We start from the raw sequence: 16,437 nt of genomic DNA on the forward strand, positions 1-16,437 counted from the left end.
ATTCCATTTCTCTGAGCTATTTACAAAATAAATTCATAACAATGACACGGATAGTCCATTCTACCAATTCTATATATTAAATCAATTAAATAACAGAAAATAATTATGAAACTTATCTAAAATAGTCTAAAYAAAGTCCTGGATCATCTCACACACCTAATAGTCACTGAATGCCCAAAAGCATTTGAACAGGCACAGCAAAAACAGCAATACACTTACCTGTAAGAGCAGCGACCAATTGATGGTAACAGAAATCTCTTGCCCCAGCAAGGAAGATTTTAATGTTGAGCCACAATATTATTGATGTTTTAWAAAAGCAATTAAAATTTGTCTTTTTGGCAACAGTTTCTCCACAATTACTGTATATTCCTCATCATGCCCTACAATTCTATTTRAATTATAGTCTACAAAACTGAACTCTCCAAACTAATCATGGCATTACTATTTCGAACGCACCAGTATCCTTCAGTACATCACACTTTCAATTAGCAGTCAGAAAAGGACCATCAAAACGCAACCTCGAGCTCTCACTGAAGCATCTGGCTGCACAAAAACCCCTTCATTTAAAAGCCAGGACATTCCAGCTAGGTCCTTTATAAGCCAATACTTGTTGTAAAGGTAGCTCTTAACAGAAGGGAAAAAAAAAGCTACTGATTTGAGTAATGGCACTGGTTTGAGTAATGGCACACATAATGCCATTTTTTTACAACACAACAAAAAAATCTGTAATTTTGTTTAAATAGGAGTAACTCCAAAATTTCCAWTCCAAGGGACACAAAACAGGGGCAGGGGGGTGACATGTACCATATTATGCCATTAACCTCAGTGATTGATACATACAAATGGGTGATGGATGAACCTTTTAATCACAGTCACGTCCCCAAGTTACTGACTYGCTGTAGCTCTGTGTATTGCCCACTGAAAACGTTACTTCAACCCTGCCCAACCTTCTTAAGTCACCAAGTGTCAAACACAGCCTCTGGCACAAGTTCACAAATCACAGAATGTTAAGGGGTTGAAAAGAATCTTAAAGATCATCTAGTTCCAGTCCCTGTGCCATGGGCAGGTACCCCTCCCACTAGACCAAGTTACYCAAGGCCTTATCCAGCCAGCCTTGAACACAATTTTTCCAGGTAGTAGCTTTACTTTTCCACATTCTCAGTTTAAAAGGCAATTCTGCTTCCTAGAAATAGCACTAGGGCTGGGGTACTGCTCCTGGGGTGTGTGAAGGGGGCTGCAGGGGCCTCTGTGAGGAGAGGCCAATGCTGCCAAATGACAGACACAGCTGGCTGCATGTGGCTCCAAAATCCCTGCCACAGGGCACAGKGGAGCTCCACATCTGTCACAGGTGTAAGAAAGGGAAAAACACTGCCTGGCTGCAAGAAGAAAAAGTGTGAAGGAAAGCTCTGTGAGCACCAAGGTGAGAAGAGGAGGGAAGGAGGATGTGCTGCAGGCACCCCATTGGCTTCCCCTGCAGCCACTGGAGAAGACCATAGTGAAGCAGCCTGTGGAAAAGCATGGGAGCAGGAGCCTGGAGCGGGTTTCTGKCAGTAACTGCACAGAGCCTGTGGGGGACCCATATGGGAACAGCCCCTTCCTGTGCAGAGAAGCCACGCTGGAGCAGTTCTTGGATGCCCATAGCCCATGGGAATGCCCCAGGCTGGAGCAGGAGAACAGTGTGGGGAAGCAGAAGCAGCAAAGATAGAGGAGACTGGGATGAGAGAGTGAAGCTAAGCCTGGGAAGAAGAGGGGTGGGGGGGAGGTAGCTCCAGTTTCTCATCATTATACTCTATTTTTAATTGGCAATAAATTAAATTAATTTCCCCCACATCAAGTCTGTTTTCCCCATGATTGTAACTGGTAAGTGATCTTCTGTCCTTATCATAACCCAAGAGTTATTCCATCTTATTTTCTCCGCTGCCCTCATGAGGAGTGRGAGCAAGAGCAGCTGGGTGGGGGTCTGGCAGCCAGACAAGGTCAGCCCACCACACAGTGAAATAAATAAAACAATCCACCCAAAGCTGCCCCCTCCCCCTCCTGTTCTATGTCCTTTCAAAGGAGATAGAAACAGAAACAGGGACTCGATGAGGCCACTAYCCTCCCTCTGACCCTCTTTAAGCTGCACTTTGGCACAAACAGTCAGTTTCCTGACGGCAAGCCAAATGATACTTTTCCTCAAATAGGAAGTCCTGACTCCTCCAATTTTCAGTCTTCATTTGGCCTGTCATCAGCTTCTTAACTCAAGGCTATTCTTCTCAAAATCACAGAAACTGAAAAGAGACTATTTAATCTGCTGTTATCAGCAGATTATAGTGAAATCAGGCAGCACATAAAAATACTATTCAACATTCTGGGATTCATATATGCACATATACATACACACACACACTCTCAGGTGGACAACCCAGTATAAATTCCATACTTTAGCCTATATATGATATAGGTACCATTTATCTCATTTTCATACAGACAAAACAGTGCAACTATCATCAATTCGTAAGTGCTAACCACATGAGGACAATTAAACAGTTTGGCAAATACTGGTTAATGTTTAAATTRGGAATGGATGGGCAACTTCACCAGACAGGTCAACGTGACTGAAACCAAGAAAGGTCACGTTAAGTATAAAAGGCTCAACCCTGAAGTAATTTCCTTCGGTTGTTTTTTATAATCAAGTCTAATGACCCATTGTAAAACTATGTTTTGGGAATGCATTAGACAGACACAATATGGACTAAACTCAATTCAACCCACATCCCTCATCTCCCTAAGGCCTRAGCTAAAAGCAGACTGGTCCCACGCCTCCCACCCCCACAAACCCTTAATAACATGGGATTTGAGAGCATGTCTGGAAAGGAAGAGGGAAAGACCTAAATCTCTGAAGACCTAAATTCAAAGCAGAGGGATTTCTGCATTAAGCAGTCAACATTTCTCCTTTAAAATACAGAACAAATGTACTCTCTTGCCTACTGTAAACTATTTATAGCCAAGCTTGTATACACACACAGCGGTTTTTTTAAAGCTAGATTTTAGAGTGGTTCATCAAAAGCTGACTTGAACAGTCACAATAAGGAATTCCACAGTTCCCACCAAAGACAAATCTTCACCTTACTGGCGCATACTATAAAARCTGATCATCTCACATTAACTTTCTTATTCTATAAAGGAATCTTACTAAGTGATGGAACATACATCAGTTATAGCCCTGCTTTCACCTAGCTCACTAACACCACAACTCCTTAGCAATACTTTGCTAGTCATGTTGTGTTATGTCATCATAACACATTACTGGAAAACCAAGCACATGAGCGGGAATGGGTGCCCTAATGTTGTAAAAATTGCTGTAATCCAGACTTAAAATTTGGGCAATGTGCAGATGAAGCAAGGTTTACCAAGCTGTTAAATCAGAACCTTGCATGACAAAACCATTCTGTTTATCAGGAAGACTGAGACACGCTGGCCACACAATTGTGGCTGTCACTTTGAGAAACACAGTTCTGAAACTGTCAATGAATTCTTTTGTCTGGTTCCTCACAGGTAGTATAGAGGTTTCAGATTATAAATTACCATATCATATGAAGATACTTCTAGTTAAAATATATCTTGGGACTCAGTATAAATATTAATTAGACATGACCTGCATACAAATACAGCACTGCTATTTAAGATCACTTCCAGAAGTAACAATTTACCTGATAATTTACCTGATAATTAGGAAATTTCAAGGTTTCAATTCAACACTTGTGATAAAAGTTAGGATGGCATAAAAATGAGAAATCACTAAGCCTCTTAAAAGTCTCTCTCTCTCTTGGTTGTTARTGCAACAATAAATATGCCCATCCTTCTTTTCCATTTTCTGATGAAGAAGGAAAAAAACGTAAAGTCACATAGAAAATGTTTATCAGAATGATCTGATAATTGGAGAGTTGGGCACTAACAATTACACTGTCTTCACAGAGATGCGGTRAAGAGCACCACAAAGACATATTTCCTGAAATGACCATCTCTTGACCCAGCAGAATGGCATTGTTCTGAAAAGGTTTTCCTGACAATGCCCTTAAGACTGAAAAATAAAGGTAGAAGATACCCTTTCATATTTCATACAAAGAGTTCTAAATAATTCTATTTTCTTTGGGAGTACAGCAAGTTTTCAACCAAATCCAACAGGGGAGCCATTTTCATGAAAATCTAAAAAGATGACTATTGGGAGGGAAAAAAAGATAAGGAAAAAATTCTTCCTACATACWTTCTCTTTCTGTAAACTGTGTAACATAAAGTTCAAAATTCAAGAAAAAACTAATATACTACTTAAGAAATAGGAAGCCAGTGAAAGCTAGACTTTTGGACTTAAAACTGGCAACAGGGTAACCACCTTAGAATTTGGACAGAAAATCCAGACAACTCAGTTATAGGCTGAGTGCAGACACTATGAAGTTCCACTTATTCAGTCAAACATTTTTTAAACATGCAATATATAATCATTTTTAAACTTTCAATATATACATAACCACACTACATGAGTATASTACCCAAGCAACCTTTAGCTTTTCTTTTAAAAAAGGTGAAAAACAATTGTGTAGTTCAACTGTGACAGAYACCTAACTTAAAAATCTAGTGTAAGCTGGCTCTGAATTCAGATTTTGTATTTAATCCCCTGTCCCACATCACCTCCATCTCCTGAAAGCATAAACAGCTTCAGAAGCTATTACTTACCATGTAGACTCATGGTAACAAAGGGTTGCATTTAATTTGATTTTATAATAATTTAATCTTCCACCATRTATCTACTTTATATAATAAAATATCTTAATCAACACTCCTGTTACCTACAGTATTTTACTTAATTTGGATAATGAAAGTTCACAGTTAGAATCTTCATTAAACAGAGTGAAAAAGAGCTTCACATTCTTCTCTGCTAGTAGATGATTCCCAAATGCATAAATTAATGCAGCTTCTTCAAATAAATTTAAATTAAACCTGTTTTTATGGTTGGCTCTTACAAAAGTAAGCCATTATCATATGCTATGATCTCTGCCAATGTGTTGCTTCTCTTTCCAATTGTAATTTTACTTTCACAGATGGTTTACAGTTGGAAAAGACCTCTGGAGACCATTTTCTCCAGCCCTCTCCCTCAAGGACAGCCACTGAGAGCCAGTTCTCCAAGACCATGTCCATAGTATTTGAATACATCCAGGGATAGAATCTCCACTACCTCCCTCAGTAACCTGAGCCAGTGCTTGGCCATCCTCACAGTCAAAATGAATTTCCTGGTGTTCAGAGGGAACCTCCTGTGCTTTTTTGTGCCCACTGTCTCTGGTCCTGCCTGTGGGCACCACTGAAAAGTGTCTCACTTCTCTTTGCACCCTCTCTTCAGGTATTTGTATAGTTGAATGTGATTCCCCTCCCTGAGCATTCTCAGCCTCTCCTGTGAGGAGAAATGCTCCAGTCTCAGTCTCCTAAGCATCTCTGTTGGACTCTTTCCACTATGTCAATGTCTCTCTCAAACCAGGGAGCTGATTTCTGTTCATTTTTTTCCAATAAAACTCCAGAAATCCTGTTCCATTACCTTCTGGGAAATAAATCCCTGATGGAACTGACAGTGCATATGGAACTGAGCAGCCTTTCTCCTTCCAATTCAAATCACTTCTAGTAAGCTAGAAAGGAACAAAACTCTTTCCAAAAATTCACACTTTTTAAAGTTTAAATGTTCATTAACATGTCTATGAACATTATTTTTCAGAATTATATCAATGTTTAAAATGCAATCTAAAAACYCATTCAGTGAAAATCATTATTTTAACAGCTGCTACTAGATTATTTGTACTCTTTCTAGTCATACAACATTCAGTCACCATAACCTGAGTAATTATGTTATCGAAAAAGCAGTAATATCTGAAGTCAGTATAAATATTACAGAGCCCATTTTTGTAAAGGGAGGGCATGCTGACCCAGGTTATCATCCTACTCCCTTAAGAACAAATAAAATTCAGGAAAAAAAGCAGATAGGGATCTGAAATACTGTGTGTTGTAAAAATCATGAAGCATCCYCATTTCCAACGTATTGTCATGAACACCATGATGATTCTGGGAAAACAGTTTGGCTTATTAAATGACAAATATGTGCTGAATGTAATTCTTCTTTGTCTGTAGGGTAAAGTAGGTTGCACTCCCCKAAAAACTGAACCATAAGTTAAGGACAAACTGGGAAAAGTTTTGGTTGGGAGTACATAAAAGTACAGGTTTCACTCCTGAAAGCATCAAAGTAACATGAAATCTTAAGCCTTCAAAGCACAAGCTCTAGAAGCTTTACCCCACACTACACAATTTCTAGATAGAAGCTTTTTCTTCCTTTTGAAAATTTGCACTTCTTTAAATCTTCATGCTATAGTTTAAAAAAAAAAAAAAAAAAAAAATCACACTCCAGTACTACAGTTACCAACAATGTCTCGTGGACTAGATACTTGTTTATATTAAAGGCACAGCCAATTAAACGAAACCTTATAATTTAAAGCTTCAAGGAACAGCAACTTTTATGACCTGATAAGTAATGGAGACAAACTTAGGTAACCCAGAAAGACCCAGACAAATACATTTATTTAATAGCAAATGTTTACTGGTCAGGCTGCAGAAACCACACTGTTTTTTTCACTGCAAAGTACTAAGAGTACACACATATGAAGAAAGCCAGAGAGAACAAGGAACACAGTTACAAAAGAACATTAAACCAGTAGATAATTTATCTGTCCTGCTGAGAAGCGCTCAGGGAAGTAAGCCAAAACATTGGAAAWGAAGAAAATACCAGAGAATTAAACAAAAGAAAGTAGAAATGYAACACTCAATTAAGATAGTGCAGGAGCTTTATACAATACTCTACACCAACCTACACKGATGAAATGATTTCCTGAAGTCTCCTCTTGATCATTTACCTACGAAAYCAACAGCCCACAGAGCTCCTGACAGAAAACATCTCTGAAATTATCACTTACACAAAGCATACATGACAAAGTACAGCACTGCCCAAACTTCCAGCTAAAGTGCAAAGTGTTAGGCTGAGAAAGAGGACGCCAGCAGCACTTCTGCTAATGCTTACACATTTCAGACTAGCTGCAATTAGTTCAAGTGTGATGCTTACCTTTAATAGTTTCCTCCACAACTTCTACTACACGATCTATCTGCTGAACCTAAAAAAAGTCAGAAGGTAAATACCTAAGAAGTCAACAAGTGGACATACTTTTATATTATCTAGTCTTTCAAGAGTGTCTTCTTATGAATTAAGGGGAAGTAAAGAATTTTGGGCTATGCTTTTAGMCAGGTTTTTTTTTCCTTGCACCTTGATCAATCTGCCAAAAGAAACYTAAAATTTCACCACCCAATTTAAACCAAATTTTGTCTTCAAAAATGGCACTCTCCTGTAAGTTTTGCAAAAATCACCAAACAGCTGAGTCAAAGGAGTTCAGGCCTTAAGTTCTGCTCATAGTCTGTAACAGGCAATGGTCACCCARACACTCAGCACCTGGGTGGCTCAGACAGTCCCAAAGTGCTCCCTCATCCCAGCAAAACAGCAGATGGTGGGGAACGCAACAAAAACCTGAGGATATTTTCAGGGCAGACTATAGGGGAGAAAATTAAGGAGGTACTGCAAGGAAAAGACACTGGAACATACAAAGAAATTAAAAATACTGTTGTGGAGTTTAAGGGAACAAGACATTCTCCAGAACTTAATGCAGGCTGTATTTGGAAATGGRAAGAAAAGCCCTCATGCTTTTCACAAGACAGAATAACATTTAATGACCATCACATAGCATCTGCAATGACAACAACAGATTTATGGTTTAGTGTTAYACTTGCCAAAATTCACCAATAATAAGAAAACTAGCTCAATTATTTCTTATTAGATACATTAGTCTTTATTTAAGTTCAATAGCCAACACACTGTAGAGATTTTGGCAAACAAAGCAGAAGGAATCAACATTAACACTGGGAAATTAAACACCCAGGAATTCTTGAAACTGAGATTCTTCCCAGAGCTTTCATCCAAACCCCCTATTCTGTGTAATGTCTACTGCAGATATTTACATACAAAGTAGGAAAACCAACTTGTCACATTTAAATGGTTTGCAGTTTTTCCACAATATTCCTTTTTAAACACTGCTTCTCTAAGCTGAACATTATATGAACTAGATTTAGTACAACTTTTGCAGTCTTTTCCTTGGATTTTCTTTTCCAGCCTGTTTYCAAAACAAGCAGAAAAGCACAAACTACAGAAGCTTCAAGAACCTGGTCTGCAAGAAAGAGCCTGGAACCTGGATCCCTTGTATCAAAACCATTAAGTCTCTGTACCCTAAAATTTGGCATTTACCACTAAGTTTGGCATTTCCTGCAAATACAAGATTGCACAATCTTGTCTACTTCACATTCATTTTTCCAATCTGTCCAATAGAATTTAAAAGAAAGCTCACATACAGTTGGAGTCTGATCTTAAATTCTCAAATGAAGTCACTGGGAGTCAGTTCCTTTCCTTGCCTATGTGCTGGATCAACTACACATAAAAGTTTTTTCTTTTTTTTAAACTTTTTGAAATACAGCCTTTTTAAAATATGAATGCCCACCACTTCAGATTTTTAAATACAGTATATTAGTTATGAATTCTAGAAACTGTTATATTATCGCTAATATCTGCCTCTTAATAATTCACTGAAAAACAAATATATTTAAATAATTTTTGAAATCACATTTCTCAAACATTTACATTATAGACATACTGACATATCTAGCAATCAGCTTGTAAAGAAAGCATACATAAGTGGTTGTATGGATCATATGCTTATTTACATGCTTGTGTACACATCCATTTTGGATACAGTTTTAAAAATCATGACCCAAGATATTTAACTTATATGTTTTCTACTGAATGTTAAAAAAATACATAGAAAAATTCCACTAGAAAACAGAAGTGTATACATTTGCAACTACAACAAGTCATGGAACAAAGTCTGTGTTACATTACCTGAAACATTATTGCAATGTGTCTCCATACCAGCCTGTTTAAGTTCACAACCAATTCAATAATTTAAAGTATGAGAAACCTGGGTGGTTCATAACTTGAGCCACCTATTACTTTCTGCACTGTGCATGTGAGGAATTTTTGCATTGCTCCMAATCCCCTGTTGAATAAGACAGAAAAACCCACCAACCATTATATTGCATCTTCATTTYATSAAATAAATTAAATTATTCTCAATAYGTCTGTCAAAAAGATGGCTCATGGRAGTAATTAAAATTATAGGTCTGAGAGATAATGAGATCTGCACCTARAAATGGATGTTTGTTCTGCCTTACRTGTTATTTCCCACATTAAATATTTTTCATTTGAAATTACTGGAAATTATTTGGCTAAAGCCCCAAATACTCAGGAAGAAAATGTGGAATACTTCCAGTCTGCATTTATGAAGATAAAAGTATCTTATCCAAGGTAATCTGAACTGAGAAGAGAGAAAGGTTTAGAAGATTCTTGTTTGGAAAAAAAGCGAGGAGAAATGAAAAAGGGAAAAAAAAAGACAAAGTCATAGTAATGAAATTTTCTTGTTATATAAAGGTCTGCTGGATTGTTTTCCTCACAGCTGTCTTGGGTTGATTTTGTGCCMATCCTGTATKCCTATATTCCATCAGCTTGTATGCCCAAAAGGTGCCTGTGCCTTTAAATGCAACCCRGAAGAAGGGGCAGGGGTKRCTGGGAAGGCAGTGCAGGCACTTAAAAGCCGGGCTGCCAYGCTGCCAGGTACTTTTGGRCCTCAGCTCAGCGCTGCAGGAGTCCTGCTCACTGYGTGCAGGGGAGTTACATTGKTGCCATTTAGCTAGGTYGGGTTAGCTTGGGCAAACAGCTTTCCCTGGACTGCCACCCTCTCTGAGGGCTSYTGTGATTTTTCTTCTGGAGCAATTCRGCGGCCGGYGGGGACAAGCCACGCCACTCTGTCTCATCCCAGACTCTGRAAGAAGCCGAGCCAGTGACAGAAAAGCACACCGAGCCCTGTTTCATCCACRATGAAAAGAGGACTATCATGAGGTTTTCCACTGTTGCCGGAGTGCCACATGGTCTTTTTCTTTTGTTTCTTTTTCCCAGGGACAGGGGCCATGCCATCTTTCTCCACACCATGTGGCCGAGCGGCTGTGGGGGGCAGGAGCCGCATGWGTTCCTGGACTTYTAAACATCTAAGAGTTACTTTTYATCTGTGTCCTGTGGGCACCRTGTTTTGTTAATAAACTACTTTATTTTTYTCTTCACTTTTGCCCAAACATCTATTTCATATTGGTGGGGAAAAAYGATCAATTTTTTCACTTCAGAGGAAACATTTACATTATCGAGACAACATCTCACTAACCTTATAGATAATTCTGGTCTGAAGTGACATCAAATATAAATGGAAACCTTCAGAGTTCCAACAATGTCTCCATCAGGAAGTCCATGAAGCACAGAGACATCTTGGCGGTGTATGAAAGGAAATAACACCATTCCTCAACATTTATTTGCGGAGTGTCTCAATAAACCAAGCCCCAGGACTGAGAGCAGGTCACCACTGCTGGGTATGGTTAGGGAATCCCACTTGGCTCCACTGGTCTTGTGGGACATAGTTAAGGACATTTTGGACTTAATGCTCATTACAAGTTATTCTCCATTAGGAGTTGGAAAGAGCAAGAGCTACAGACAGACCAGAGCAGACAGCTTAGTAGAACTATATTAAAAAAAACAAAAACAAAAAAAAACAAAACAACCAAAATGATAACAAAACACTCATCACCACAAATCAGGGCTGATGCAKAAATCTGGGCTGAGATTGACATGGGACAAGAGTGCAGGCAAGGGCCCATGAACCCTTGAAAGAGTAGCCAAAGCAGGAAATTGCCAGGTGATAAAACAAGGAAAAAGAGAGTTGTACTCTCAGCATGAAGGCTGAGTTGAAACAAAGACCAGGAAAAATATTTGACCCTTCCTGGTGGGATCARAGCTACAYGTAAGTGCAGCTCAGCAATCAYATGTATCCRTAATAACCCAGCATCRCYAAGCCCACCACTAAAYCATATCCCTAWGCACCACATCTACATTASTTTCAAACACCTCCAGGGATGATGACTCAACYACTTCCCTGAGTGGCCTGGTCCAATGCATGACYACCCTTTCYATAAAGAAWKTTTTCCTAAGATCCAATATGAGCACCCTAGGAGTGAGCATCTATACATAGCTACCTGAAGTAAAACAATCTTGTTTTTCTCATCTAGGAAAAACCCCATACACTGATTCTCATTTAAATAGTTAAGAAACAAAATGATCACTACATAGATAAAATACTCTATCTGAGGTAATTAAACATGATATTTGTAATCCTAAAGATTTTAACTCCAGTTCACCAAATCGTACTTTCATCTCACCTTGTTTAGGCAGCTTTGCCAAATGCTGGACATTAAAAAGWCTACTCAGCCTATCCCCTCTCTAAAGCCAGTAAAAGGGAAATACAAGGCTTCAAAAGGCTCTTCAGGTCTWCTAAAAATCTAAATTATTTTAGAGATAATTATCTTCATTGACCATAAAGAGAGCTGCGCAAAACAGACTCTCAAATTACAGCACTTAGGCAACATAAATTGAGGCTTTAATACATAACTTCAAAAGGCATGTGACTAGCCACCCYGGGCTTCAGAGGAATAACATCTCTGTTTAAAACCTTTGCTGACAATAGTGACCATAGTAATGGGCTACACTCTGGCTTAGGAAGGTCTTCTGAGAAGAGGATCTACAAACACTTTAAAAGGAAGGAGACTAAYCCACAGAAGCACATAAACAAGTGATCTTCATTGCTAAACACTGACACAGCTGAAGAATAATTCTTTTTTACACCCTTTGATTTATAGGATCAGCTGTTAAAAATGAACAGTTTCTATTTGCACATCCAATTTTCAGTTTAAACGCATGTACTTAACGAACACTCTTTTTTGACCTTCCAGGTTCAAGTGTTCTAACTGAATATCAACAAGGGAATTCAAAAGCTAAAGCCAACTGCTGAGAGATGCTGACTGACCTGGAAATTTKGATGGAATCATTCTTAGTCATAAGTTACAGAACAACAGTGTGCACCTGTTCCCAGGTTTTCAGCATGTTTTCCAAGAAGCTCTGCTAATTCAAATAATTCAGAGTAAAATTCCATCAAATTTGTCTTTCATGAAGTACACATTGGATATTTGCAATTATGCAAGGTTCTGTTTTTAGGGCAGCACAAAAGCTTGCAGTCTTAAATGCAGTCTGGCCTTATAAACACCRGAAGGTAGGCAAGTATCATTATCTCTGTTTTGCAAACATCACTGAAACTTTTATGAACTCAACCACAGAAATACCATACAATGTATGTTCCTCATTCATGAGACCAAAGCAGTAGGGATGTACAGACATTTGGTAAGGTTCTACTGATCTCCTTTCACAATGGCACTGCTAAAGCTCAGCTCACTGGCATATTCTACAAATGAAGGAATAAGGTACATCAGACTTAAAAGTGTACACCAATTACAGATGCAGAGCCTGAGAAATAAAGTGCCTGGTTTTTGTAATGCACTTAACATTTTTTATATTGCACCATTTATTTTACAGCAGTGCTCCTAGTGTTACATGTTGCTACTGGGAGCGTTCAGCACTCCCACTAACCACATTCCAGAGTTTCAAACTGGATATGAAAATTGCTTAAAACTTGCCTTATAMAGTAGAACAGCCAGGGAAAAGGGTTAGTTGGAGGTCAGGAGAATGCAAGCAGGCTTGGCAGAGGGCTTTTCATGGCTATGGACACAGTGGAGTCAGGCTCACCTTGGCCAAAGAGCCAAGAGTATCCTGCCATGCACAGGACCTGCMCCTTCTGACTCRGAGAGTAGCAGCAAAGGGGGTTACMGCCTTAGCAACACTGGATTTTTTTTGTGGGTTTGTTCAGATGAAAGAAAGGGCTGAAACTCTTCCCTTGGGTGATGGATGTATGGCAGAAGGYGCTAGGTGTTTAATGCTAGATTTTACACTGGGAAATACAGGGAAGGAAAGAGAATTGGAGTTCTCTCATTCAGGATTCACTCGCTTGTGGAGCATGGTGTGCCTTTAATGCAATACCTGCATAAGCCCCATGCTTTCTGCACATACAGCAAGTTTGTTGGTTTCAAAGTACAGATACACAGGGCTTGTGAAGCCTCTCAGGACCTACAAACACCCAGCAACCTGGCCAGGGGTTCCACCACACAGCATCACTTGCAGATCAAGTATCTTAGAACTCCAGACAGATGTCAATGAAATAAAATATCTCATTCCAATGGCTTGGCTGCCCTGGAAACAAGGCTTTTACATGTTCTTTTATGCAACTCAGAAAATGAAGAAACACTACAACTACCTACATTCATTTGTGAATTCCAAAACTGTTAGCTACATCTTTCATTCTCCCTTGTCYCTCATTTTCCTTTCCCTATAATCCCCTCAAAACAATCAGCACAAAGTCACACATCCTACTTTTTGGCAACTTAAAATGAAAAGTGAGGGCTAACTCTACATAGGAGGKTTGATGTCTCTTTGCACTTGCCTGTGTGCTTGAGTTTGAAGTGAACACAAACACAAAGGAGTGAGCTTTGGAAACCACCTGAGGGTAACCGGCTRTGAACCTCTGTAATGTATCATTAYGTGCCTCAGGTACTTTTCACCCTTGGCAGGTTTATTACTATCTCAAATTCTCCTGCTGCAGAAAAGAGCTCCTTCACCTTGTCGTGTTACGTTATGGTTTGCGTTACACACAGCCTATGGCAACGCCCCAACCCACATTATTTTTACAAAGTGGCAATTACTTAAAAGGAAACCAAAAGCACAGTAACATCACAAATGGTAGTAGGATATAAAGTTGCCCTTCCTTTATTTCTGCCCAAATCAGGCAATTAATAAACAACAGTGGAAGTTCAGTCCTGTRTTTCTCAAATTATCAAAACAAGCTCTGATTTAGCAGCATTTCTCTGGTAGCTACATTGCAACTACCTCTTCCTCATAACAGGAGGAGCAGAAGAGCCTCTGACACACTGCCTTCAGAAAGCCACCCGAGGGACTTGTAATTGCTGGTAAATAACCACATCCTCAGAAACACWGTCCTCTAAAATAAATTTTCAAAAAGAGAAAAGGGGGGGAGAGGGAAGCGAACTTACATAAGTAACAATAAACCAGCTATGTCTCTCAGCCAAGTTGAAGATGAGACCAACCCAGTATTAAAGAAAAATTTGCAAAACTGTACTCTTAATGCTTAAAATTTTAAAGTCAACTCAATATTCTATTGCCAACAGAACATTTTCTGTTTTTCAATTGTGCAAAAACTGCCTTTCAAAAACAGTTTGCAACACTAAGATAACAAGTCTTATCCTTCAGTCACCCTCTCACACATTCTTTGTAAAATGGGAAGAAATCTTAAATGTACAAACTGAAAACATGGGTAATATGYGCCCTTAGCTTTGTCTTTGTTAATAGGCCTCAAATTTAAGACCTTTCTGAGCTGAGGGATCTCTTATTTAAAGCACAGTAAATTTCATCAGAGCAATGACAGCTAGAGGACAGTGTCTTTATAGCAAACACCACAATTCAGTGTTTTCAGATCTAGTTACAAAGTACCTGCGAACACTGCATTAACAGCCTAATTCATCTCCTAACAGAAATCTTTCTGTAACAAATACAAAACTACAAATATTGTTACCAAACACTGGTTTCTAGGTACTCAAATGAAGATGATGAAAAGAGGTCAATTTTCAGAAATTACATGTTACTCAAAAAAAAATTCTAAAAATTAGGGGAAAAAAATGTTTTAAAAAATAAATAATCAAAATTCAAGCCCCTCAATTTCAGTAGGTTAAATTCATCAAAACTGAAATATCAAATTACAATCTTGGTCAAAGGACAGTGACTTGATCACTTTTTCCCCTCCACCTACATTTGTGTAGCTATTGTYATATTCACTGGGGTCTAAACCAAGAGGAAATCCATTCACCAATTTTACTTTTTCCTTTTGCAAATGTGATTCAATGATACAKAACTGCATCCCAAAGAGTACTGAAGGCTCTTCATTAACTGAAGTCAAAGCTCTGTGGTTTCATTTTCAAGGTAAAGCTTGGTAACTGTTTAACAACTCAGTCACCAGTGGATTYAACTCTTCAGACTGCCTCAAATTTAAACAAAATAATCATTGTTATTTGCCACTGTATTCATAATCTGAAATTAAAAAAACAACCACCAAACCTTCAGCTGTGTCTGTGTAATTTATATGCTATAGGCCCCTACTCMCACTGATTTTAACAAAGGTCTTAAGGCCTGTCTCAGAGCAAATAAACTGTGATATTTTTAAGAATATGGTAATTRATACCTTCATCCTGGATGAAGCCTAGAAATTCTCAGGCTACAAAGGGCACTGGAAGTCACTTCCAACAACAGCACCCCTTTCTTTCTCCTCTCATGCTACAACCAAAGCAAAACACCCTCAGCTGAAGGAAAGTTTAATTGTTGTATCATGCAAGAAGATGAACAGGAGGGGGACATGGCAGGAACCTTTTCTGCTGCTTTTTCCAAGAGAAAGGCAACAAAGTCTAGATTTTGATATCGACCTATTGAAAACATTTACAAAAACCTTTGATTTCAAAAGATACATACCCCTATAATACTCAAGCCTTTCAGGTACTCCTGGCGAGGTTGGGCCTGTGGTACACAGCCTGCTAGAACAACTTTCTTCTTCCCTTCTTGGGCTTTCCTAAAGAAGGACAAATAGTATGTTAATATTTTTTGAAAATTATCGTTTTCAACTTCAATATAGTCATATTATGCATGTGGCAACAGAAGCAACTACAATTAAAACCTCCCCAAATCAGAAGCAACTTGTATATATACAAACCTGAGAAACCAAAGACACCCAAAGAACTCCACATGAAGCTACAGCACATGTGGTTCAGTTTGAGAAGTATCTACTGAGACCACAACCACTGCCTATCTTAGACAAAAACTCAGCCTTGAAAGCCCTAATCAAGTGCACCTAACTTTTAAGTGCCACAATGGTAGAAGAGAAACTGGCCAAGAAAGATGGGACAGAGTTATTAACGTTGATTCAAGAAGTTACGCAGCATGCAAGGGACAGAGGGACAGCCTATGCAGGCAGGAACCTCCGGCTCAGAACAAACCCATTTATGCAGCACTAGTCAAAACTGACCCATTACATCAGTCTTCTGACGTTTACTAAAAATGTTTATTTACTTTAAAATATGCAGTTACTTTAAAATGTTTAAGTATGAAAGTATATTAGGYACTTCCAACCTTTAAGTGCTTGCCTCTGGCAGAGGAACATTTCTCTGGATATTAAATTACGTAATTCTTTAGCTTTAATACTACCTTAGCATCAAGCAGGAAATCAA

At 38.7% G+C, this 16,437-nt stretch overlaps 1 protein-coding gene across 2 annotated transcripts in view; it reads right to left on the minus strand.

Annotated features, from left to right (window-relative positions):
- The window catches only part of CDKAL1 (CDK5 regulatory subunit associated protein 1 like 1), a 378,644-nt gene that overhangs the window by 242,578 nt on the left and 119,629 nt on the right, over positions 1-16,437 (minus strand). For both annotated transcript variants that reach the window (XM_057377905.1, XM_057377904.1), the window contains exons 5-6: positions 15,686-15,782; positions 7,133-7,181 (exon numbers count right to left, since the gene is read on the minus strand). In XM_057377905.1, the coding sequence (XP_057233888.1) occupies positions 7,133-7,181; positions 15,686-15,782 (146 nt within the window). The remainder of the gene's footprint in view (positions 1-7,132; positions 7,182-15,685; positions 15,783-16,437) is intronic.

Source organism: Malurus melanocephalus, unplaced genomic scaffold, assembly GCF_030028575.1.
Source record: "Malurus melanocephalus ecotype Western Australia unplaced genomic scaffold, MMel_1.1 scaffold_332, whole genome shotgun sequence".
NCBI classification, from domain to species: domain Eukaryota; kingdom Metazoa; phylum Chordata; class Aves; order Passeriformes; family Maluridae; genus Malurus; species Malurus melanocephalus.